General features: G+C 42.0%; 1 protein-coding gene across 7 annotated transcripts in view; it reads right to left on the bottom strand.

Moving 5' to 3' along the window:
• VPS13B (vacuolar protein sorting 13 homolog B) overlaps positions 1 to 27,818 on the bottom strand; it is a 1,111,190-nt gene that overhangs the window by 825,872 nt on the left and 257,500 nt on the right. The window contains exon 18 of one of the 7 annotated variants that reach the window (XM_077270883.1): positions 8,334 to 8,751. The exons of the other annotated variants lie outside the window; for them this stretch is intronic. Coding sequence (XP_077126998.1) covers positions 8,714 to 8,751 — 38 coding nt within the window. The 3' untranslated portion in view covers positions 8,334 to 8,713. Of the gene's footprint in view, positions 1 to 8,333; positions 8,752 to 27,818 lie in introns of those variants that run through there. 7 annotated transcript variants of the gene reach the window in all.

The raw sequence follows: 27,818 nt of genomic DNA, 5'->3' as shown, positions 1-27,818 counted from the left end.
ACAGTGGTTTACCCCCACATATGAGGTATCAACGTACTCAGGACAAATTGGACAACAACTTTTGTGGTCCAGTTTCTCCTTTTACCCTTGGGAAAATAAAAAAATTGTTGCTAAAAGATCATTTTTGTGACTAAAAAGTTAAATGTTCACTTTTTCCTTCCATGTTGCTTCTGCTGTTGTGAAACACCTGAAGGGTTAATAAACTTCTTGAATGTGGTTTTGAGCACCTTGAGGGGTGCAGTTTTTAGAATGGTGTCACTTTTGGGTATTTTCAGCCATATAGAACCCTCAAACTGACTTCAAATGTGAGGTGGTCCCTAAAAAAAATGGTTTTGTAAATTTTGTTGTAAAAATGAGAAATCACTGGTCAAATTTTAACCCTTATAACTTCCTAGCAAAAAAAAAATTTCTTTCCAAAATTGTGCTGATGTAAAGTAGACATGTGGGAAATGTTATTTATTAACTATTTTGTGTCACATAACTCTCTGGTTTAACAGAATAAAAATTCAAAATGTGAAAATTGCGAAATTTTCAAAATTTTTGCCAAATTTCCGTTTTTTTCACAAATAAACTCAGAAATTATCGACCTAAATTTACCACTAACATGAAGCCCAATATGTCACGAAAAAACAATCTCAGAACCGCAAGGATCCGTTGAAGCGTTCCTGAGTTATTACCTCATAAAGGGACACTGGTCAGAATTGCAAAAAATGGCAAGGTCATTAAGGCCAAAATAGGCTGGGTCATGAAGGGGTTAATGAAGCTCCTTCGCCTATCGGTAAGGCAGGTATGCGTGCAAAATGCAAACGATGCAACAAAGAGATGCAAGGCCTGGTGGCGCAAATGAGGCAACATCATGAGAAGTGCGGTGATGAAGATGACCAAAGAAACACTTCTGAACAGGCAGGATCTTCAGGTTGGTAAACATTTTTATTGAATCCTATTTCTAAAGACTAAACTGTCATGTGTGAGAAAAATTATATTTCTTATTATTACTGCATGTTACTGTCATTTGGTACAGTTATGAAGAAAAACAAATATTCCTTTTGGGGCAGGGGCAGTGATGTGTTGTGTACAATAAGCAGAAATTGTATAAACAATAAAATAACAGCATTGAATTTTTTTGTTTAGGGGAATTCATGGATTCTGGAAACTATCCACCTCCAAGATCACCATCATCCTTTTCTACAGTTTCAGAGTTATCCATCCAGGATAGTGCTTCATTAGCAGCAGCATCATCATCAGACACCCACAGCCACATATCACCATCACCCAAAAGGAAAAAAAAACCTTTACCTCCTGGAACCACCATAGATAGGTTTGTGATAAGAACTAGCAGATTAGAAAAAGAGTTGATTGATGAAAAAATTGCCCAGTTTATTTATGCAACGAACTCTTCTTTCCGTCTGACTGAGAACCCACATTTCATTAATATGGTTCAGTCACTGAGACCAGGATACAGTCCACCCAGCAGAGCTGATGTTGCAGGGAAACTGCTGGATCAAGTGTATGACAGAGAAATGGAGCAATGTGCAACAGCTCTGGAGGGTAAAATTGTTAACCTAAGTATTGATGGGTGGAGTAATGTCCACAATGATCCTATTGTATGTGCTTGTATAACAACAGAAGAAGGTAAAGTCTTCCTTGCACAAACAACTGATACGTCAGGAAATGCACACACAGCAGAATACTTACAAGAAGTGGCAGTAAAAGCTATAACGACATGTGAACAAAAATTCAAATGTCTAGTACGCAGTTTGGTCACTGACAATGCTGCAAACAAATCCAAGATGAGAAGAGATTTAGAAGAGCAGGGAGGGAATACAAAGCTGCTAATAACATATGGTTGCAGTGCTCATTTGCTGCACCTCTTAGCCAAAGACTTAAGTGTTCCAGAAATAAAGGCTAATGTTGTTGAAATTGCTAAATACTTCCGTAATAATCATTTTGCTGCAGCAGCTCTGAAAAGGATGGGTGGAACCAAGCTAACGCTCCCACAAGATGTTAGATGGAACTCTGTGGTGGACTGTTTTGAGCAGTATATCAAAAACTGGCCTATTCTGATGACACTTTGTGAAGAAAATCGAGATAAAATAGATGGCACTGTCACGGCCAAAATCCTCAACATTGGGCTTAAGAGAAATGTTAATAATAATTTTATTTATATAGCGCCAACATATTCCGCAGCGCTTTACAACTTATAGAGGGGACTTATACAGACAACAGACATTACAACACAAATGTTGAACATATGCTGAGCTTCCTGAAACCCATCTCTCAAGCTTTAAACAAAATACAGAAAAATAGCTGTTTTATTGCAGATGCTGTTGAAATTTGGAAGGAACTGAGTGAACACTTAAAAACAGAACTACACATGGACAGAATTAAATTACAAGCAGTAAACAAACGAATGGGACAAGCACTGACTCCAGCTCATTTTTTGGCAAATATTGTCAATATCCAATATCAGGGTCAAAACCTAAGTGCTGAGGAAGAGGAGTTAGCTATGACATGGGTATCCAGCAATCATCCTTCTTTAATGCCAACTATAATAAACTTCAGAGCTAAGGGGGAACCATTCAAGAAATATATGTTTGCTGAAGATATTTTAAGGAAGGTCACTCCAGTAAACTGGTGGAAGTCACTTAAGCGCTTGGATTTAGAGACTGTTCAAGTAATGATTTCACTTTTAAAAGCAGTAGCTTCTTCTGCAGGCGTTGAAAGAATATTCTCTTCCTTTGGACTCATTCATTCTAAATTGAGAAATCGGTTGGGACACAATAAAGCAGGAAAGCTTGTTTTTCTTTTCCAGATTATGAATAGGAACAAAGAAGAAGATGATGATGAAGATGACGACAAGTGAGCTACAGAGGACAGCAGGCACAGTAGTATTTAAGTTTTTCATGTGTCGGCTGGGCTGACAGTCTAAGTTTCTTAAAATATATATATATTTTGTTTAGCCAAATTAGTTAACAAACATGGATGTTTGTTTAAGCAAATAACTTATGCTGTAATGTTGTTATTGTTTCAGTTGAATAAATCTATTTAAATTGTTATTAAGGTCAGGATTATTTTTCTCCTTCCTAAGTACAACAGAACAGTGGTGTCCAAATATGAATGATTAACCCATTAAACTGGGGAGAAAAAAGTAATATAAAAAGTGATTCTAAAAATCTTCATCTACTTTCATGTTAAAGTAGCAAGAACTAGTTTAGGTAGAAACTTTGATTTAAATCACTGATTTAAATCAAGCCTTACTGACTAGTGATTTAAATCGTGATTTAAATCGTGATTTAAATCAGTTAGATTTAAATCAAATCCACCCTGTTATTAAACCTATCACATATTGGCATAGGATCTTTGAGATGTACATGTCACTTGAAGCTGGCTTATTCAGGTACATTAGGGTGATAATTTTTCAGTACAAAATCAATGTTCTGTTATTTATTCTCCCTGTTTCAATGATGAATACTGTGTAAATGGAACTGGAGAGATGCTGCAGACCAGGCTACCTCCCTCCTGAAGTCTGGGCTGCTGCAGGCATCTACTCTCCGCAAATGTCATTCTAAAGAGACTGAAAAAGGAACAAGTCAAGTTGGGCAGTTACTTGGGAAAATGGGTAAACATGATCTCAGGATATTCACTGATAGTGACTAAAATCCAGACACTACAGTTAACACAGGAAATTCGAGGGGAAGAGAGCTGATGCAGGAAGAAACTAAATGGAAGGGACTGACAAGACAAACGCACACTATAAAGGGTGAAAATACTCAGATTCCCCTTAAACGGGGTTAGTTTTGGCTCATAACCCTAAATGTATAAGAAAATAAAAAATACTGTCCTACAATTATGGCTAGAACATAAATGAGTGAATTGTTGGGAGTTCTACCACTGGGACCCCCACTGGTCCTAAAAACAGGACTCGGCTTCTGCTCCATTTAGACGGGGTTCTAAGCACCTTTCATGATATCAGACGGGGTTCCAGTGGTTGGGACACCAGGTGATAAGTTAAGGAGAGAAAATTGCTTACAATCTTGGGAAAATCCATTAAAATGCTTTGGTGCTTGCTCCAGGGCGCCTACTGGCATGCTAATGAACATGAATATGACAATTAAAAAAAAAAATACCTTGGGCGCTAAACCAGATACTATTTAAAGGGTGACTGTATTTCTTATCCATTGGCTAGGGAATAACTTGCTGATAGCTGTGGGTCTGACCGCAAGGGGATTTGGATGTTTCGCCCCCAGCAGGTCGCCCTCAGCAGTTTGCCCCCGGGTACATTTCGCCCCCAGCAATTCGCCCCCTTTGTCCTTGTGGTTCATGAATTCCCGTCAGTCATCAATCCACATGCCACAAAAGTACTGTAAAGAGTGCTGAAGTTTTGTGACATGTTAAATCAATAAATCAACTGTTTCCATCTTACGTCACTGGGAACCACTAGACTGCACTCAGTGACCCAAGGAGCTGCAGCTGAGACAGGTAAGTATCATCCCGGGGGCCAAATGCTGGGCACGAAATGTGCGGGGGCTAAATGTACCTGGGGGCGAAACATCCTATAACCGACCGCAAGGACCCCTAGCAATCCAGAGAGAAGGGCTCCGGAACCTTTGGTGAATGTAATGCACAGTCCCCGGACTGGATCCACGACCTTCATGTGGTAGATAGACCAAAATTAAAAAGAGAAGCTGATGAGAAAATGATGCATACTTTTTCAGCGGACCATACTCCACTTCTTCAGCAGGATAGACCTCCTTGACTTTGCACTCACCATTAGTGATGACTGAACGTGCTCAGATCAGGTGCTAACCAAGTGACTTCATCGTGTTTGAATAATATGTTCCAATCCCCGCGGCTGTATGTCTCGTGGCTGTTTGACAGCAGCAACACATGAGTTGATTGCCTAATAAATAAGCAATCCATGCATGCGCTGCTGCTGTCTAACAGCTGCGGGGACTCGAACATATTATTTGAGCACGCCGAAGATGCCTGGTTAGCACCCGAGCATGGCGGACAACACCTTATCCAGCATGTTCGCTCATCACTAATAACCATCCTTTACAGAAGCCCAGCTGAGCATTAAAAACTGCTACAATCTCCTGCATCAATCACACAATTCATGCTACAAACTGACGATCCAGCACAGCCACATTGCGCTTGCTACCGCAGGTGGATATGGCGGATCACCTGTCTTCTACAAAAATATATGGTGGTTGGAATAAACAAAATAAAAAACTACGCCGTAATCAGGCCCCGTGGGTCAGGTGATATCATAAGAGGTTCCTGTTGCAATGTTTTGGTTTATTATGTCACCTAACCACATTCAGTACTTAGCAGGCTGTAAGTCACAGCTACCTCATTAATTCTGGGTATAAATATAGCTGGCATGCAGGAGTACAGCCGGCACGACTCGGCAACACACTGGTTAAAATGGAAAGAAATCCTTTCTTGCAGGTCTCTTTTTAGAACAACTCAACAGCTGTATTAAAAATTAATCAGCAGAGCATTTCCACTCTGGAAAGATTTGTAAGGAGAGAACGCCAAACTCGTATATCTTTTATAATGAGGCACAGTGACCAGGCTCCGCAGAACACGGCTTGTGCTCCATTTATCGCACGCTGATTGCAATTACGCTTAGCGTGGACAACAAAAATATTGAAGCCATAACATTTTAGTTGAAGAAATACTGCTAAGTAGTTTGAGATCAGAAAAATGCTTCAGTAACTAGAGGAATAAGTTATAAGGCATGTAGAAGAAGATGGACATAGAAAGAAAAATCCAAGGAATAAATCACATCTGATAAATAAGTTAAAAGTGCTGTCCACTATTTTGGACAATTTTTTCTTTCTTAAATGAAATGTAATTGGGGCCAAAATACCTTTTTGCAATGGTTTTCATTAAAAATGTTGCGCCATTTGCCTTTTATAGCCTACTTGTTGCACTGTTTACTGCTGGCTGCAGAATGAGTCAACTGAGAATTTGTCAGTCACAAAACACATCAAAGTTGAATGTACAAGGCAAAAAAAAAATCTGGAAAAGCCAAAATGTGCAAACATTTTTAATGGAACACAAGAGCAAAAATATTTTTAGTCCCAAATACATGCATTTAAAAAAAACAAATAATAAACATTAGTCCCCAAAAGGTGGTCAACCCCTTTAAAGTTACTAACCGGAAGGAGGGCCATGCTCCATTGCTATGCTAAGCTTATTCAAGAATTGTGTTGCACGATTCCCAAATGTGCCGCCCATACTATTCTGTGGATTCCTGTTCAAAACGTACTGCATGTGCCATTATTGTTCTTCCAGACACAAGACTATGTTCAGAGGTTTTTTTTGCAGCATTTTAACTTCAAATAAAAAGCTGCGTTTTACATTACAAGTAAAAGCCATGAGACATCAGAAATTTCATGCACACAATTGTTTTTTTTTTTATCCTGACAATTTGAGGACTGCGTTTTTTTTTTTAATGCTACAGCATGTGAATTCTTTCAGTGCATTAGCAGCAGCAAAAAAATGGCATGTGGATAACTGCATGCAACAAACACTGATGTGTGAATAAGCCCTAATCATATGATACTGAAGAAGACCGCTGCAAGGACAGTTCTACATTTGAACAACTTTATTGCATAAGAGAACCTTTCACTTTTCAGCTTGAGAATGTTAATCTGGCCACATCATGGCATAGTGGCTATAGAGTTGAGGAAAACATAACTTAACTGACCTCTGCAGCCATTGTGTAGAGATACAAACAGAGCTGAGTTACTTATCATTACAAATACTTCTAGATCACATCTCATGGCAGTCAGAGTGAAGGAGGGTCAGAGCTGACAGCATTGAGAGGTGAGATCTGAAACTGTTTGTAATGATACATAACTAAGTTAGGCTGTATCTGTTCACAGTACCTGCAGTGTATATCTCACAGACCTTAGGGTACCGTCTCACAGTGGCACTTTGGTCGCTACGACGGCACGATCCGTGACGCTCCAGCGTCGCTCCAATATCGCTCCAGCGTCGTAGACAGCGGTCACACTTTGCAATGCACGATGCTGGAGCGATAATTTCATGACGTATTTGCGATGTAGAAGCCGTTGGTTACTGTGCGCACATCGTATACAACCTTTGTTACACGATGCGATCATGCCGCCACAGCGGGACACTTGACGACGAAAGAAAGTTTCAAACGATCTGCTACGACGTACGATTCTCAGCGGGGTCCCTGATCGCAGTAGCGTGTCAGACACAGCGATATCGTATGGATATCGCTGGAACATCACGGATCGTGCCGTCGTAGCGACCAAAGTGCCACTGTGAGGCAGTACCCTAAGATGATATCTGGAACGATTTATAATGATATACAACTCTGCAGCTACTGTGTAGAAATAAAGCAGAGCTCAGTTGTGTGTCATCACTAACACTTCCAGATCTCATCTCATAGTGTCGTCAGCTTTGACCCTCCTTTCCCACACTGACTGCTGTGAGATGAGATCTGGAAGTGTTTGCAATGATACTTAACTTAGCTGGGCTGTTTCCTTAAACATTGACAGCAGATATCAGCAAGGAAGCAGTGTTATTTTCTCCCCTGTATGATGCTCCCTTCCTATAATTGGTCGACCTCATGCAGGAGAAGTACAAGCCTATATAGAAATCTCCGGTAACACGAAGTTCAACAATAACAAATTATAGTCTAAGCGTTACAAACTCATATCTCAGCAATGGAGAGGAAAACAAATATGTTTTAATCAGCTCTGTAGCCACTATTCTATGTTGTGCCCAGTTTAACATGCTCCAAATGTTGAAAGGGTCTCTTTAAGGACGGGGTCACACTTGCAAGTGCAATACGAGAAACTTGTACGAGTCTCTCGCATCAATACCCGGCACTGCAGCCGACTCTTGGGAATGGAGCGTTAAGCTGCATAGAAATACATGCAGCGGCACACTCCGGTCCTGAATGCCGGCGGCAGTGTCGGGTATTGATGCAAAAGACTCGTGCGAGTTTCTCACACTGCACTCGCAAGTGACCCCGGCCTAAGACTTAAAGTGTGTACATTTGTGACCAGATACTAATATTAACCAATGTAATGTTCTTGTTGTCTGGGGGCAATGGGGGCAGAAATCCTTGTTCTAGTGATTGATGGTGGTTCCAATATGTATTAAACAATTATTTATCCACTATGAAAAGTATAGTTAAATATTGGAATAGTATTTCTATTATTTGAATACACGAATCTTAAAGAGTGTCAATAGCTGCCCCTAAAGTCACAACTCCTGAACAAGGCAAATCTCATGATCATGAATAATTACTAGCTTAGAAAACTTTTACCAAATATTAATCCCTTTTGTCTTTGCCCAAACATAATGAAGTCTGAATTCAGCACATGTACAGTACATGTTGCAATTTCAGTGATTTCTTTCCCATCCATTTTACGGAGGATAATAATATTAGACAAAAACAGCTTTAGAAAACATTTTGTTTTCATTGCTCACAGTTAGTAAGATTAAATTGGTGTCTTTTATGCACTGTTTTTTATTAGACATGTTTATTTCATTATCCTGCGAGAAACACTCGAGTTCTACAATGACTTTTTACTGTGTTAATTTATTATGAGGATTAGATATAATTGTTCTGACCAAACACACAGGCCTTTAAAGCTCTGCTGCTTCCAGAGAAATTCACTTGCAGTTACACGCTCTACTGGGAATGAGTTCCTTTTCTTCTTCAAAAATTAAAATGTCCTTTTTGTCTGAAAGGGAAAACTGAAAACGGGCAATAATAATAAAATTTAGTACAATAGTGTAGGACAAAAGAGAATAGCAGGAAAAGGCCAGAAAAACCACATAAACAACATTTACAGTATAATTCAAGTTATAAAGATACAAAAGTCAATCAGAGAAATAAGCGGCATAAAATCATCCATTAATGAAATGGTGCTGTAAAGTCTAGAAAGTGCAGTCAGATAAATATATTAAGGTAATGTGCACACTAAGTATTTTGGTGCAGAAATTTCTGCACCATTTCTGTATCTCTTAGCAGAAAAACAGGGTCTAATCAGCATGTTTTTGCAGCATTTTTGGTGCAGATTTTTCCCCACTCATTAGTATTTGTGAAATCTGCAGCAAAAACATGAAAGAACTGACATGCTGCAGATCTGAATCTGCACCAAATCTGCATATCACAAATAAGCGACATGTGCATGAGAACTCAGGGTTCTCTCTTGTGGACGGATTCCGCGCGCAATTTGTACGGCCCCCGAGGGATGGTATAAATATCCAAATGGCTCTTGGCACAAAAACAAAAGATTCCCCACCCCTGGTGCATACAGTCAGGATGTAGGCCAAAACATCAGTCCACCATATGGATCCATTGTAAAGACATGTTCACCGCATGGTACATGTGCCTTTGCTGTGGACCACTCTATAGCAAAGTGTATAACAACCAGACAGAAGACAAAAGAAAAAAAACACACTTTTGGCCTTCGTCTGGTGAATGGGTCAGGAAATCAAGGAAAATCTTCAGATGTATACTGTAGGCTAGGTGTTGAAATGCAGTATGCAACTTTCATAATGCATATAAAAAAAATATTTCAATAAAGGCAGAAATTAAAAAAAAAAAAACTTGGGGCAAGTCAAAACAGGCTAAAAACAACAAAAACTGGACAGAAAAGTAAAAATGCAATAATAATAATTTAGGCCCTATGTTAGCTGCTATTGAACTGCCTAAAATCAGCATATTGTCAGGGATTTTAAAGCATACGTATTTGAATTAATCACTTATATATGAAAAGATACTGAGGTTTGTAATATATCCAGTAAAACTGAAGTGCCGTCTGCTCTTATCAAACACTTCTTTCTTTGTATATCTGATTACTGTCTGTAACTATTCAGAATCTCTACATTCAGTTAAAAACACATTGGAGATGATACACTAACATGCACACTTAAGGTACGTTTCCACGGTCAGAAAATGCTGCAGGTTTGACGCTGCATTCATCCGCAGCGTCAAACCCGCAGCGGCCAGATGTTACAGCATTCCCTGGGTAAACAGACATGTGGCGTGTCTTACGAGACTGCAGCATGCATGTCTATTTATCTTGCGGAGACGCTCAGTCTCAGCAAGATAAATATCACATTCCAATGTATAGGATGCGGTGATTCCGCAAGGTTCAATGAACACATGCGGAATCACCCTCGCTCAAAAGCCGGCAGCTCTTTGGATGGAGCGGACATGTGCTGCATCCAAAGCGTTGCCGGTTTCTGCCTGTGGAAACACACCCTTACATGGTAAAATTTCTAGCAAAATCAGCATAATTTACATGCAGATTTTGAAGTGGAATTGTACTAAAATTGTTGTGGATTTTTCTCGTTTTGAAGTAACATAATGGATCTATCCGTGGCATAAAATAACTCAATGTAAATCCTCCCTGGCACTAAAAATACATTTGTCATGTATTGTCACTAGTGATGAGCGAAAATGCTTGGGTGCTAACCGATTGTCTTCGACGTGCTCGAATAATATCTTCAAGACTCCATAGCCGCATGTCGCGAGGCTGTTCGACAGCTGCAACACATGCAGGGGATTGCCTAACAAACAGGCAAGACCTATGTGTTACGACTGTCTAAGAGCTGCGAGACGTGCAGCCGTGGGGTCTCGAACATATTATTCGAGCACGACAAAGATACTCTGTTAGCACCCGATAATGCCCGGAAAACGCCTCTCCATTACTAAGGCTTATTTCATATTTCCGTCAGTACAGGGCCGTCACAAAGCGTCGGCGCGACGTACCGACGGAAGTGTGTGCTTTCACATTTCCGTCAGACTGCAGGGTGAGGAAAGATCGTGAGAGCGACATTTCCTGCTCGTCTGAAACACTGGATGCGACGTTCAGAAAAACGTTCCCTTGAACGTTTTTCTGTGACAGTCCGCCAAAACCTGACGCAACCAGTGCACGACGGACGCAACGTGTGGCCATACGTCGCGATCCGTCGGCAATACAAGTCTATGGGAAAAAAACCGTATTCTGCGGGCAAATTTGCATGATGCGTTTTTTTCCCAAAACGACGCATTGTGACGGATTAAAAAAAACGGAAATGTGAAAGTAGCCTAAGCCGTTCTAAGCACTTGCACTGCAGCGGTGGCAAGTGGGGTTCATATTTATGGGGTTGATATCACCTTTGTATTGTCTATAAGACACCTCTCCATTACTAATCCTATAGCTTTATGGCAAATTAAGACTCAGTAAGTATAAAGTCCTTTATTTGAAATAAAACGAAACACAGTTATCCATTTTTATTTAAAAATAAACACAGCTATACTCACCTAACGCCTATTCCAATGAAGCCCTCGATCTTCAGTCATAAAACAAAATAAAAAACAATAATATACAGTACCTCACCAGTTTGTCGTTTTGTCCCACACCGTAATCCATGTCTGGAGGATAAATAGTTTTCAACCTGGAAGGTGCCAAGATACAACTGTCCAGGCCGAGAACCACTGGTGAATGAGCTGCTGCGAGCACAGCCTCATTGACCAACGTTGACCGCATCGAGGTTGCCGCCGGTCAGTGAGGCTGCGTTCCCAGACAGACTAAACAGCAGTGACCTCCGCACCATGGGAAAAAGTTCACTGCAGTTAAGCTAAGTGAGTTCCCCGCAGAAATTCTCACGGTAATCTGTGGAGAACTCACCGAGCTGAACAGCGGTGACCTCATCACTGACTTTTTCCCACATCTCAGGTCTCATAAAATTCTAAAGGACCTAACACATCCAACAACTATGGGGGTGATAAAGAGGTGGGGGGTTTATATACAATTTTTTTTATTTTGATCACTGTGATAGGTTCTATCACAGTGATCAAAATGTACCTGGAATGAATCTGACGGCCGGCACATTCGGCGGGCGCACTGCGCATGCACCCGCCATTTCGGAAGATGGCGTCGCCCATGGAGAAGACGGACGGACACCAGGAGGGACACCGGAGCTCGGTAGGTAAGTGGGGGTGAGATCGGACCACGGGGGTGAGATCGGACCATGGGGTGGTGAGATCGGACAATGGGGGGGTGAGATCAGACCACAGGAGGGTGAGATCAGACCACGGGGGGGGGGGGGTTAGATCGGACCACGGGGGATGAGATCGGACCACAGGGGGGTGAGATCGGACCACAGGGGGGTGAGATCGGACCACAGGGGGGTGAGATCGGACCACAGGGGGGTGAGATTAGACCGGGGGTGAGATCGGACAGAGGGAGAGTGGCCGGGAGGAAGTAGGGGAGCGGAGGACAGCAGAGGACAGGACGAAGGGGAGGAGATCGGTGGCGGGGGCACATTGCGGTCTCCAGCCATGTCAGATGATATTGCAGCATTGGCCATGGCTGGATTGTAATATTTCACCAATCTTCATTGGTGAAATATTACGATTGCTCTCACTGAGAGTGAAACAGTCACTTTCAACAGCCAATCAGAGCGATCGCAGCCATGGGGGGGGGGTCCCTGCAGTTCGGGTGAAATTTGAGTTAACCCTTTCACCCGACCTGCAGGAGAGCGATCATTCTGTGAAGCAGCACAAGCGTCACAGGTCGGATTGGTACCGACTTTCATGACGCATACGCTGTGTCACAGGTCGGGAAGGGGTTAAACCATTCACCCCGCAGCCCATATTCGTTTTTTGCTCCCCTTCTCGAGGATCTCAAGTAACGTGCACACTCGCTCATCACTATTCTCCATTTTTTGTGTTCTGGGGCTGGGTGAGGGATTATTTTTTGCATGCCGAGCTAACGTTTTTAATTATTCCATTTTGGATAGGATCTTTTGATCGCCCCGTTACCCGCTACTGCATTTTAATGCAATGTTGTGGTGACCAAAAAAAATGTAATTCTGGGGTGCTGACTTTCTCAATACGCAGTTTAGCGATCGGATTAATTATAGCTCGAATGATTCTGAACGTGGTAATACCAAATATGTGTTTCTTTTTTTCAACTGTTTTATTTTGAATGGGGCGATTGGGGGGTGAATTGAACTTTTATACTTTTGAAAATATTTTTAAAAACTTTTTTTTTCTTTTACTTTTTGCATGCTTCAATAGTCTTCATGGGAGACCAGAAGCTGCAGTTTTCTGTTAGCCTTTGTTACAACAGGTGATGATCGGACTGCTCAAAGAAATCCGTTAATGACAATCACAGAGTTCTCCTGCAGACCACAGGTTGTCATGCTAACCCATCGGCGACCAACGATCATGTGACACGGGCTCCGATGGATGGGATTAGTGACATGCTTCCGGCACGATCCAAGACTGACAGTGGCATTTAACATGTTAAAAGCCGCGGATGGATCACTTACACCCCCCACCCCACCTGTTAGGGGCACATGTCAGCAGTTCAAAACATCTTTGTGTCTATATATATATATAAACATTGCCAACCTTTCTGGATTAAATATATAAAATTGAACAGCTCTGTTTCTCTTGTTCTGTAAACTGCGCCCCTGAAGCCGTACGTTACCTGTAACAGGTGTGCAATCGACCTGAATAAATGATTGGTGGTGGCAGCTAGTAATTCCCTTTTGTTATTGTTACTGGGGTGTACATATATATATAGTACAGACCAAAAGTGTGGACACACCTTATCATTTAAAGATTATTCTGTATTTTCATGACTATGAAAATTGTACATTCACACTGAAGGCATCAAAACTATGAATTAACACATTATATACAACTTTAATATTAATGTTATATATATTATATACTTAAAAAAGTGTGAAAAAACTGAAATTATGTCTTATATTCTAGGTTCTTCAAAGTAGCCACCTTTTGCTTTGATGACTGCTTTGCACTCTCTTGGCATTCTCTTGATGAGCTTCAAGAGGTAGTCACTGGGAATGGTTTTCACTTCACAGGTGTGCCCTGTCAGGCTTAATAAGTGGGATTTCTTGTCTTATAAATGGGGTTGGGACCATCAGTTGTGTTGAGCAGAAGTCTGGTGAATACACAGCTGATAGTCCTACTGAATAGACTGTTAGAATTTGTATTATGGCAAGAAAAAAGCAGCGAAGTAAAGAAAAACGAGTGGCCATCATTACTTTAAGAAATGAAGGTCAGTCAGTCCGAAAAATTGGGAAAACTTTGAAAGTGTAACCAAGTGCAGTTGCAAAAACCATCAAGCGCTACAATGAAACTGGCTCACATGATTACCGCCCCAGGAAAGGAAGACCAAGAGTCACCTCTGCTTCTGAGGATAAGTTTATCCGAGTCACCAGCCTCACAAATCGCAGGTTAACAGCAGCTCAGATTAGAGACCAGGTCAATGCCACACAGAGTTCTAGCAGCAGACACATCTCTACAACAACTGTTAGGGCTTGTTTCCACTTGCGAGAAACACGTCCGTGTCTCGCATGTGGAAACCAACCTCTGGCACCGGCACATTGGAGTGGAGCGTGCAGCTCCATGTGTTCCTATGCGGCCGCACGCTCCGCTCTGGAGTGCTGGCGCCAGAGCTTGGTTTCCACGTGCGAGACACGGACATGTTTCTCACAAGTGGAAACAAGCCCTTAAGAGGAGACTTTGTGCAGCAGGCCTTCATGGTAAAATAGCTGCTAGGAAAGCACTGCTAAAGACAGGCAACAAGCAGAAGAGACTTGTTTGGGCTAAAGAACACAAGGAATGGACATTAGACCAGTGGAAATCTGTGCTTTGGTCTGAGGAGTCCAAATTTGAGATCTTTGGTTCCAACCACCGCGTCTTTGTGCGACTCAGAAAAGGTGAACGGATGGACTCTACATGCCTGGTTCCCATCGTGAAGCATGGAGGAGGAGGTGTGATGGTGTGGGGGTGCTTTGCTGGTGACACTGTTGGGGATTTATTCAAAATTGATGGCATACTGAACCAGCATGGCTACCACAGCATCTTGCAGCGGCATGCTATTCCATCCGGTTTGCGTTTAGTTGGACCATCATTTATTTTTCAACAGGACAATGACCCCAAACACACCTCCAGGCTGTGTAAGGGCTATTTGACCAAGAAGGAGAGTGATGGGGTGCTACGCCAGATAACCTGGCCTCCACAGTCACCAGACCTGAACCCAATCGAGATGGTTTTGGGTGAGCTGGACCGCAGAGTGAAGGCAAAAGGGCCAACAAGTGCTAAGCATCTCTGGGAACTCCTTCAAGATTGTTGGAAGACCATTCCCGATGACTACCTCTTGAAGCTCATCAAAAGAATGTCAAGAGAGTGCAAAGCAGTCATCAAAGCAAAAAGTGTCTACTTTGAAGAACCTAGAATATAAGACAATTTCAGTTGTTTCACACTTTTTTGTTAAGTATATAATTCCACATGTGTTAATTCACAGTTTTGATGCCTTCAGTGTGAATGTACAATTTTCATAGTCATGAAAATACAGAAAAATCTTTAAATGAGAAGGTGTGTCCAAACTTTTGGTCTGAACTGTACATAGAACAGGAAGCAAAAAAAATGCTGCCCCCTTGGGGAATTCATTTCAGAAAACATGGCATCTGCCAGCATTTTCCTCGGCTCTCCTTCACCACTCCCAACAATTACACCACAGAAGCACAGCCTTGCTCCTTTACTTATAAAAGACGCAAATAAGCAGCCACCTTGGCAACTCTCCGGGAGTTAAAACACGGAGAATCACAGCTGGCACGTTACGGGGAAAGGAAAACGTTTATGTCATACTCTAATCAATGATCCTTTCTGTTTGTCATCCTGAAAACAGAGGCATGCGGCCCACTTGTCCCAACTCCCAGGGCTTCTTTTTTCTCTCTTTCTTAAGTGGTTAAAGAACTATGCAGAGACTCGGGTCTGTTTTATAAGCACACCTGGGAGGAATAGGGAATCTTGTTACTTTCCTCAGTTTTACCCTGATGTGGTTTGGACCAGATGTTTAAGTCTTACACTACGTACATTTTCTTCTCTTCTTCCAAAGCACAAGCAAAATAAGAGGAATATTTGACTTCACTCCACAAGAGACCTATTTAATAGTTTGGCGGTTATGTAAGTAAAGGTAGCTTGGCTAACCCAATGTTGACGACATACAGAACGACATGATCCTAATGAGTTGGAAAATATTGGCTCTCATGAGGATCAACCAGATGCTACTGCACTGAGAAAAGCTACTGTATTATTGAATTTCATTTTTATGAGGTAAAATTTATTATTCAACCATTAAGGTATCCCAAATGAAATCTTGCATAAAATAGTTTTACAGTTCCTCTCTGGAAAGTAGATTTCATTTTAACATTAAAAGACACCATTTGCAGGAGGGATTCAAATCCCATGACAATCGCCTTTTGCACGTGAAGTGTGAGGCCTGTAAGTCGTTTCCCCCCACACATAAACCGAGGGCTAGATTAATAGTGCCGGGTTGTCAACAAAATAATGAACTGCACGACGGGGGCAAGAAAGTCCGAGAGGGTTTAGGTGTAAAATCTGAAATTGTTGAAGCTTTGCTTTACCTATTTTTACAATAAATCATCATAAAATTAGACTGAATTCCATTGACATTAGCGCGCTGCGTCATTTTACACCTAAATGTTTAAATCTGAGTAGTTTACATCCTGCCAAGTCTCCTCACCTCGCCTTTAATCTGCACTAAATATAAGATGTCAATCTGAGGACACAAGTTACAGTAGCTTAATGGTGCATTGCCACTCAAGTAGAGGAAATCGGTCAACAGATTATTATATATATATATATATATATATATACACTCACTGGCCACTTTATTAGGTACACCTGTCCAACTTCTTGTTAACACTTAATTTCTAATCAGCCAATCACATGGCGGCAACTCAGTGCATTTAGGCATGTAGACATGGTCAAGACAATCTCCTGCAGTTCAAACCGAGCATCAGTATGGGGAAGAAAGGTGATTTGAGTGCCTTTGAACGTGGCATGGTTGTTGGTGCCAGAAGGGCTGGTCTGAGTATTTCAGAAACTGCTGATCTACTGGGATTTTCACGCACAACCATCTCTAGGGTTTACAGAGAATGGCCCGAAAAAGAAAAAAAATCCAGTGAGCGGCAGTTCTGTGGGCGGAAATGCCTTGTTGATGCCAGAGGTCAGAGGAGAATGGGCAGACTGGTTCGAGCTGATAGAAAGGCAACAGTGACTCAAATCGCCACCCGTTACAACCAAGGTAGGCCTAAGAGCATCTCTGAACGCACAGTGCGTCGAACTTTGAGGCAGATGGGCTACAGCAGCAGAAGACCACACCGGGTACCACTCCTTTCAGCTAAGAACAGGAAACTGAGGCTACAATTTGCACAAGCTCATCGAAATTGGACAGTAGAAGATTGGAAAAACGTTGCTTGGTCTGATGAGTCTCGATTTCTGCTGCGACATTCGGATGGTAGGGTCAGAATTTGGCGTAAACAACATGAAAGCATGGATCCATCCTGCCTTGTATGGAGCATCTTTGGGATGTGCAGCCGACAAATCTGCGGCAACTGTGTGATGCCATCATGTCAATATGGACCAAAATCTCTGAGGAATGCTTCCAGCACCTTGTTGAATCTATGCACGAAGGCAAAAGGGGTCCAACCCGTTACTAGCATGGTGTACCTAATAAAGTGGCCGGTGAGTGTATATATAAATATTATATAAATTATTATAATTTACAAGAGGAGCATATGATGGCCTATAAGTCTCCTTACACCAGCTTTGCATTCTACAAGGAGAGAGAAGTTACCCTTTAGACTCTCACGTATACTGAATGTTCGAAGGACATAAAATTGCAGCATGCGATAGTTTCCTCCGGATTTCAGATAAGGCTTGCATCCTTATCGAGTATTTTTTGGATTGCTAGAAAAAAATGCTCGAGTTGCCGCGGCTGTTTGACCGTCGCAAAACATGGAGGGATTGCCGAACAAACAGGCTCGCTCATCACCAATGATATGAAACTAATTGTTCTTGTAAATTTTAATTGACTGCTGATGTATAAAAATGGATGCCATATGGATGACAATACAGATGAAAAATCATCCATTTTGTTTCTGGATGAAAAATAAAATATATATATATATGTACGTTTGAACTTCGCTTGTGGCTGGCAGAGAGAGGAGCTATCAATCAAGAAAAAAAGATGCAGCAGGGCGGGAAGTAGAAAAAAACTGATGCAGCTGGAGTGTAACGGTGCACTTCCTGGCTCATTACCATATACATTCAGAATGGGATGTATCAGTACTGGAGCAGTGACATTGGACAGAGGTATTACCTTGTGTTTTTAAGACCTATGCAGCCATGTATTTTGTTGGAGTGGAGATTATAACGGTGAAAGCAGATTCCCTTTCACAAAAGAAAAGGAAAAAAAGCATAAAACAGAAGATATGTTTGGGTCATTTCTCATCTCAACCAGCACTTAAATATGAAAACACAATTAAAAATGACAGCTCGGTTTCTCATTCACCAGTCTTCAACCAATCTACCTCTGTCCTCGCTACTCCCCTCTGCAAATCCCTTTATTCGCTCCCAATTCCCCAACAAGTCCAGTTTAAACTACTAACAATGATTAATAAGACCGTCCATAATCTGTCTCAATATATCTGTAAACTACCGTATATACTCGAGTATAAGCCGACCCGAGTATAAGCCGACCCTCCTAATTTTGCCACAAAAAACTGGGAAAAATTATTGACTCGAGTATAAGCCTAGGGTGGAAAATGCAGCAGCTACCGGTAAATGTCAAAAATAAAAATAGATACCAATAAAAGTAAAATTAATTGAGACATCTGTAGGTTAAGTGTTTTTGAATATCCATATTGAATCAGGAGCCCCATATAATTGCTCCATACAGTTCATGATGGGCCCCATAAAATGCTCCATATTAAAATATACCCCATATAATGCTGCACAAAGGTTAATAATGGCCCCATAAGATGCTCCATAGAAACATTTGCCCCATACAATGCTGCATAAAGCTTGATGGCCCCATAAGATGCTCCACACATTATGGCCCCATAAGATGCTCTACACATTATGGCCCCATGAGATGCTCCATACATTGTGGCCCCATACGATGCTCCATACATTGTGGCCCCATGAGATGCTCCACACATTAGTGGCCCCATAAGATGCTCCACACATTATGCCCCATAAGATGCTCCTCATATATGCCCCATAAGATGCTCCTCATATATGCCCCATAAGATGCTCCTCATATATGCCCCATAAGATGCTCCTCATATATGCCCCATAAGATGCTCCTCATATATGCCCCATAAGATGCTCCTCATATATGCCCCATAAGATGCTCCATACATTATGCCCCATAAGATGCTCCACACATTTGCCCCATTTGCTGGTGCTGCGATTAAAATATAAAAAAAATCACATACTCACCTCTCTTCGCTCAGGCCCCCGGCACTTGCGATAGTCACCTTCCATGTTCCACCGCTGCGCGCCGCTCTGTCTTCCATCCTCTGCACTGACTGTTCAGGCAGAGGGTGGCGCACACACTAATCGCGTCATCGCGCCCTCTGACCTGAACAGTCACAGCCAGAGGACGGAAGACAGAGCAGCGCGCAGCGGTGGAACGGGGGACAGGTGACTATCGCGCACTGCTCACCTCCCCTGATATACTCACCTGCTCCCGGCGCGGTCCCTGGCAGCATCTCACTGTCAGATGGTCTCCGGTGGCATCTTCCTGTGTTCAGCGGTCACGTACCGCTCATTACAGTAATGAATATGTGTGCATATTCATTACTTTAATGAGCGGTACCACGTGACCGCTGAACACAGGAAGAGCTGCCCGGAGACCATCGGACATGCAGGGACCGCACCAGGAGCAGGTGAGTATGTCACCGCGCAGCTCCCCCTCACCCGCTGACCCCACACCGACACGGACTCGAGTATAAGCCGAGAGGGTCCCTTTCAGCCCAAAAAAGTGGGCTGAAAATCTCAGCTTATACTCGAGTATATACAGTAATCTCCCGATACCTTCCCACACGTAATCTCCAGTACTTCCAAGACTTCTTCCTCTCTTCCACCCTCGTACATTCCTCACCCTATCGCCTCCAAGACTACTGCTGAATATCCTCCATCCTCCTGAATTCTGTGCACCAACATGTATGATTACTCGCTACACTCGGAACTTTCACATGGAACTTGAAAACGCATCTTTTCAAGAAAGCTTACAACCTGAAATGACCACGCTTGTCACCTCACCACCACCAGAGATGCCGCAAATTACCAACCTACTGTTTCCTTTCCCATTACCCTGTAGACTGTAAGCCCGCAAGGGCAGGGTCCTCTTCCCATAGACACTTTAATTATAATATCTAGGAGCAATTCTTACAAGACATGTAAAGATTAAAAAATAAAAAAACACGGTTACAAGCAAATCATTGACTGGAGCCTTTACATCCTATCACGACCCACATGACAGCCTGTGGTATTCACATCAGTAAGGCTTCAGAATAAAAATAGCTGTTTATCTATGTCAGAAAATATTAAAAATCCTCAAGGTCCCTTACATCCCTCATCCCTTCCCTTTTTTCTTTCCTCTACCATTTGCCACAAGGAGACAGGAACTAGCACTCCAAGCTGAATTTATGTAAAATGGCAGTGCACAAAGATGTGAAGCAGCTTAATAATATGCAAAGAGTCCTCTTTATGCCCAGGTGACTGAACGAGGATGTGTATTGTCCATAGACAGAAAGACAGGAAAAGGCTATTAGGTTTTCAGCAGATTAAAGGGAGATCTTACACCGTTTTGAAATAGCCATGCTCACTGCAGTTACAATAAGCAGCTCAGACAGTATGTCTCCGGAAGAAAACATAGAATATTGTTATTTCTATACATCCGATATTAATGAGATGTCCATTGTCCGCACGGTTGTCAACCAAATAAACATATATATTTTCTCATAATTATAACCCCCACCAAAAGGCCCAAATTCCATAGGGACCATATAACTGCCAACAGCTAGGCCATGTTGGGTCTCTAAGCATAGAAAAAATCCCGATACAAAAGATGACATAAGTCTCAAACTTCGGCGATCGCACTATGAGGAGTTATTGCATAAATTGGGATTTCCTAAAATCATGAAGGGCTGAGACCAACCCACAACCTGGCCCATGTGAGGTCATCACAGGGGGGGGGGGACGGACTCAGGGTCTGATAAAAGATCAAGCTCAATTATGATTTACGTTCGTGTAGAGTTATACACCCGCATTTGCATGAATCCGTGTACTGATGGCCAAATCGAAGAGCTCTCCTTCGACTAAACTGAATCATCTTTGCGATCAGTGTAGTAAATTCTACTGTTAATCCCTTTTATTTTCTGTGCCTATATATGCTGTATTGTTTTGTCCCCCTTATAAAATCTTTTGTATATTTTTCATAAACACTGCCTCCCTTTGGATTAAACATAAAATTGAATAGTTCTTTTCCTTCTGTTATGTTAACTACGCCTCGAAGCCATATGTAACCGTAAGCGGTGTCCAAACGACCTTATGGTGTCCAATCGACCAAGATGGATTGGTGGTGGCGTTGAGTAGCCTGGGGTTATCGCATAGTTAGGCTGCAGTCACACTAGCAGTATTTGGTCAGTATTTTACATCAGTATTTGGAAGCCAAAACCAGGAGTGGAACAATTAGAGGAAAAATATAGATTACTCCTGGTTTTGGCTTACAAATACTGATGTAAAATACTGACCAATACTTCTAGTGTGACGGCAGCCTTAGAGTTGACCGTACCGAGGTGTATACACATATTCCAGGTGTTGGAATCTGGAGGTGTGTATACCATACGCTCACCGTTAGTTTTCCAAAAACCGGCCTAGTGGCGAGTACAGCCTGTGGCCTTCTCCGTTCATCGTCGGCCAATCGTGTAATTGTCCGGACGATAGTGGGCAGCGTAGAGCTGTTTGCTCCAAATATCATAGCGAGTGGTACTCGTGACCTTCCCAGCCTGTGATATTAATAATTTGTGGGATTACGAAAGTCCTGACAAATTGACTCTCTGAAAATGTATATCTTGCAATGAGGATTAGTGATGAGCGAATGTGCTCGAGTCCCCGCGGCTGCATGACTCGCAGCTGTTCGACAGCCGCCACACATGCAGGGATTGCCTTTTTATTATGCAATCCCTGTCTTACAGCCAGGAGACATGCAGATGCGGGGACTCAAACATATTTTTCAAGCACGCCAAAGACTCTTGGCTAGCACCCGAGCATTCTAGCCATGACGTTTGCTCGTCATCAATGAGGATTTATCAGAGCACGTTTATTTGTTACTCATGCTCAAAAGTTGGAATTACAGCTGCAAAAACAACAAGGGAGGCTTGCAGTAAATTCCACAGCTCCATGAACACAACTTACTCTACACACCTTCTTTAACAGAGGATAAAAATATTCGATAATGTACATAAATATCAGTGAACTTTAAAGTCTCTCATAAGAGTCTTGTTAAAATTGGACATGGACATGTAAACCTTTCACCTGTAAATGTGAGCTGTATTGCACTGGAAAAGATTCAGCACCAGTGACAGTGGACAGGGCTATTGATGTGCCAAGATTCACTCCAGCTTGAATGGCCTCATACTGGTGCATACAATAAATGTTGAAATAAAGTAATTCATAAGCCTACATTTAAAAAAAAAAAATTTATAAACAAAATAAAGTATTTGATTGTATAATGTAAGGGTGTAGACATTCCTAATATAATGTCTGAATAAATTCTTCATAGATCTCAAGATCACATTTTACTGTCTTTCAAGGGAAACCTTCATTAATTGCTTGTTACACAATTATTACAGCTATCTGAATTGTGTCTTGCAAAAAGCAATGCAACTTGAAGGTTATATTGGATTTGAGTAGGGATGAGCGAATTTACATAGATAAGGTGTTGTCAGAGCATGCTCGAGTAGTAAGAGTGACTTTGTTGTGCTCGAAAACTACACTATGTTCCAAATTATTATGCAAATTACATTTTTCTCTGATTGTCCTAAATGGTCGGTGCAAATGACAGTCAGTCTAATAAAAGTCATCACCCGTTAGCGTATACATTGAATTTTATTGAAGAAACCTCCCAATGATAACACTTTAATCTCTCAAATGAATAAAAACTCAAAAATGCACTGTTCCAAATTATTAGGCACAGTAGGATTTCTAAAGATTTGATATGTTTTAAAGAACTGAAAATGCTCATTTGAAGAATTTGCAGCATTAGGAGGTCACATTCACTGAACAAAAAAGCTATTTAACTCCAAAACATCCTAACAGGCCAAGTTACATGTTAACATAGGAACCCGTCTTTGATATCACCTTCACAATTCTTGCATCCATTGAACTTGTGAGTTTATGGAGAGTTTCTGCTTGTATTTCTTTGCATGAAGTCAGAATAGCCTCCCAGAGCTGCTGTTTTGATGTGAACGGCCTCCCACCCTCATAGATCTTTTGCTTTATGATACTTCAAAGGTTCTCTATAGGGTTGAGGTCAGGGGAAGATGGTGGCCGCACCATGAGTTTATCTCCTTTTATGCCCATAGCAGCCAATTACTCAGAGGTATTCATTGTCATGCATGAAGATGATTTTGTTCCTGAAGGCATGTTTCTACTTTTTAGACCATGGAAGAAAGTTGTCAGTCAGAATCTCTATACACTTTGCAGAGGAACCTTAACCCCTTCATGACCCAGCCCATTTTGACCTTAATGACCTGGCCATTTTTTGCAATTCTGACCAGTGTCCCTTTATGAGGTAATAACTCAGCAACGCTTCAACGGATCCTAGCGATTCTGAGATTGTTTTATCGTGACATATTGGGCTTCATGTTAGTGGTAAATTTAGGTAGATAATTTCTGCGTTTCTTTGTGAAAAAAACGGAAATTTGGCGAAAATTTAGAAAATTTCGCAATTTTCACATTTTGAATTTTTATTCTGTTAAACCAGAGAGTTATGTGACACAAAATAGTTATTAATAATAATAATAATAATAATTTTTATTTATATAGCGCCAACATATTCCGCAGCGCTTTACAACTTATAGAGGGGACTTGTACAGACAATAGACATTACAGCATAACAGAAATCACAGTTCAAAATAGATACCAGGAGGAATGAGGGCCCTGCTCGCAAGCTTACAAACTATGAGGAAAAGGGGAGACAATAAATAACATTTCCCACATGTCTACTTTACATCAGCACAATTTTGGAAACAAATTTTTTTTTTGCTAGGATGTTATAAGGGTTAAAATTTGACCAGTGATTTCTCATTTTTACAACAAAATTTACAAAACCATTTTTTTTAGGGACCACCTCACATTTGAAGTCAGTTTGAGGGTTCTATATGGCTGAAAATACCCAAAAGTGACACCATTCTAAAAACTGCACCCCTCAAGGTGCTCAAAACCACATTCAAGAAGTTTATTAACCCTTCAGGTGCTTCACAGCAGCAGAAGCAACACGGAAGGAAAAAATGAACATTTAACTTTTTAGTCACAAAAATGATATTTTAGCAACAATTTTGTTATTTTCCCAAGGTAAAAGGAGAAACTGGACCACGAAAGTTGTTGTCCAATTTGTCCTGAGTACGCTGATACCTCATATGTGGGGGTAAACCATTGATTGGGCGCACGGCAGGGCTCGGAAGGGAAGGAGCGCCATTTGACTTTTTGAATGAAAAATTGGCTCCAATCTTTAGCGGACACCATGTCGCGTTTGGAGAGCCCCCGTGTGCCTAAGCATTGGAGCTCCCCCACAAGTGACCCCATTTTGGAAACTAGATGCCCCAAGGAACTTATACAGATGCATAGTGAGCACTTTAAACCACCAGGTGCTTCACAAATTGATCCGTAAAAATGAAAAAGTACTTTTTTTTTTTCACAAAAAAATTCTTTTAGCCTCAATATTTTAATTTTCACATGGGCAACAGGATAAAATGGATCCTAAAATTTGTTGGGCAATTTCTCCTGAGTACACCGATACCTCACATGTGGGGGTAAACCACTGTTTGGGCACATGGTAAGGCTCGGAAGGGAAGGAGCACCATTTGACTTTTTGAATGAAAAATTATCTCCATCGTTAGCGGATACCATGTCGCGTTTGGAGAGCCCCTTTGTGCCTAAACATTGGAGCTCCCCCACAAGTGACCACATTTTGGAAACTAGACGCCCCAAGGAACTTATCTAGATGCATAGTGAGCACTTTAAACCCTCAGGTGCTTCACAAATTGATCCGTAAAAATGAAAAAGTACTTTTTTTTCACAAAAAAAAATCGTTTTAGCCTCAATTTTTTCATTTTCACATGGGCAACAGGATAAAATGGATCCTAAAATTTGTTGGGCAATTTCTCCTGAGTACACAGATACCTCATATGTGGGGGTAAACCACTGTTTGGGCGCTCGGCAAGGCTCGGAAGGGAAGGCGCGCCATTTGACTTTTTGAATGGAAAATTAGCTCCAATCGTTAGCGGACACCATGTCGCGTTTGGAGAGCCCCTGTGTGCCTAAACATTGGAGCTCCCCCACAAGGGACCCCATTTTGGAAACTAGACGCCCCAAGGAACTTATCTAGATGCATAATGAGCACTTTGAACCCCCAGGTGCTTCACAGAAGTTTATAACGCAAAGCCGTGAAAATAAAAAATAATTCTTCTTTCCTCAAAAATGATTTTTTAGCCCGGAATTTTTTATTTTCCCAAGGGTAACAGTAGATATTGGGCCCCAAATCTTGGTGTCCAGTTTGTCCTGAGTACGCTGATACCCCATATGTGGGGGTAAACCACTGTTTGGGTGCACGGCAGGGCTCGGAAGGGAAGGCACGCCATTTGGCTTTTTGAATGGAAAATTAGCTCTAATCATTAGCGGACACCATGTCGCGTTTGGAGAGCCCCTGTGTGCCTAAACATTGGAGCTCCCCCACAAGTGACCCCATTTTGGAAACTAGACCTCCCAAGGAACTAATCTAGATGTGTGGTGAGCACTTTGAACCCCCAAGTGCTTCACAGAAGTTTATAACGCAGAGCCATGAAAATAAAAAATAATTTTTCTTTTCTCAAAAATGATTTTTTTAGCCCGCAATTTTTTATTTTTCCGGAGAAATTTGACCCCAAACGTTGTTGTCCAGTTTCTCCTGAGTATGCTGATACCCCATATGTGGGGGTAAACCACTGTTTAGGCACAAGTCGGGGTTCGGAAGGGAAGTAGTGACGTTTTGAAATGCAGACTTTGATGGAATGCTCTGCGGGCGTCACGTTGCGTTTGCAGAGCCCCTGATGTGCCTAAACAGTGGAAACTCCCCACAAATGACCCCATTTTGGAAACTAGACCCCCAAAGGAACTTATCTAGATGTGAGGTGAGCACTTTGAACCCCCAAGTGCTTCACAAAAGTTTATAACGCAGAGCCGTGAAAATAAAAAATATTTTTTCTTTCCTCAAAAATAATATTTTAGCCCGCAATTTTTTATTTTCCCAAGGGTTACAGGAGAAATTTGACCCCAAAAGTTGTTGTCCAGTTTCTCCTGAGTACGCTGGTACCCCATATGTGGGGGTAAACCACTGTTTGGGCACATGTCTGGGCTCGGAAGGGAGATAGCACCATTTGACTTTTTCCATGCAAGATTGGCTGGAATTAATGGTGGCGCCATGTCGCGTTTGGAGACCCCCTGATGTGCCTAAACAGTGGAAACCCCTCAATTCTAACTCAAACACTAACCCCAACACACCCCTAACCCTAATCCCAACCCTAACCACAACCCTAACAGCAACACACCCCTAACCCTAGTCTTAACCCTAATTCCAACCCTAACCCTAAGGCTATGTGCCCACGTTGCGGATTTCTGTGCAGATTTTTCGGCACCGTTTTGAAAAATCTGCAGGTAAAACGCACTGCGCTTTACCTACGGATTTACCGCGGATTTCCAGTGTTCTTTGTGTGCATTTCACTTGCGGTTTCCTATTATGGAGCAGGTGTAAGACGCTGCGGAATCCGCACAAAGAATTGACATGCTGCGGAAAATACAACGCAGCGTTTCCGCGCTGTATTTTCCGCACCATGGGCACAGCAGATTTCGTTTTCCATAGGTTTACGTGGTACTGTAAACGTGATGGAAAATTGCTACGAATCCGCAGCGACCAATCCGCTGCGGATCCGCAGCCAAATCCGCACCGTGTGCACATAGCCTAATTCTAACCCTAATTCCAACCCTAGCCCTAATTCTAACCCTAATTGTAACCCTAATTGTAACCCTAATTGTAACCCTAATTCTAACCCTAGCCCTAATTCTAACCCTAGCCCTAAGTGCAACCCTAGCCCTAAGTGCAACCCTAGCCCTAAGTGCAACCCTGTCCCTAAGTGCAACCCTAAGTGCAACCCTATCCCTAAGTGCAACCCTAAGTGCAACCCTATCCCTAAGTGCAACCCTAAGTGCAACCCTATCCCTAATTGCAACCCTAAGTGCAACTTTAAGTGCAACCCTATCCCTAAGTGCAACCCTATCCCTAAGTGCAACCCTATCCCTAAGTGCAACCCTATCCCTAAGTGCAACCCTATCCCTAAGTGCAACCCTATCCCTAAGTGCAACCCTAACCCTACCCCTAACCCTACCCCTACCCCTAACCCTACCCCTAACCCTAATGGAAAAACAAAAATAAATATATTTTCTGTATTTTATTATTGGCCCTACCTAAGGGGGTGATAAAGGGGGGGGTTATTTACTATTTTTTTTTATTTTGATCGCTGTGATAGAACTTACCACAGCGATCAAAATGTACAGGGAACGAATATGCCGGCCGGCAGATTCAGCGGGCGCACTGCGCATGCGCCCGCCATTTTCTAAGATGGCGGCGCACATGCGAGAAGACGGAGGACACCGGGAG

This window comes from Ranitomeya variabilis, chromosome 6 (assembly GCF_051348905.1).
Source record: "Ranitomeya variabilis isolate aRanVar5 chromosome 6, aRanVar5.hap1, whole genome shotgun sequence".
Taxonomy (NCBI): domain Eukaryota; kingdom Metazoa; phylum Chordata; class Amphibia; order Anura; family Dendrobatidae; genus Ranitomeya; species Ranitomeya variabilis.
The sequence above is the reverse complement of the archived record's forward strand: the minus strand, read 5'-3'. Positions and strand labels throughout refer to the sequence as shown.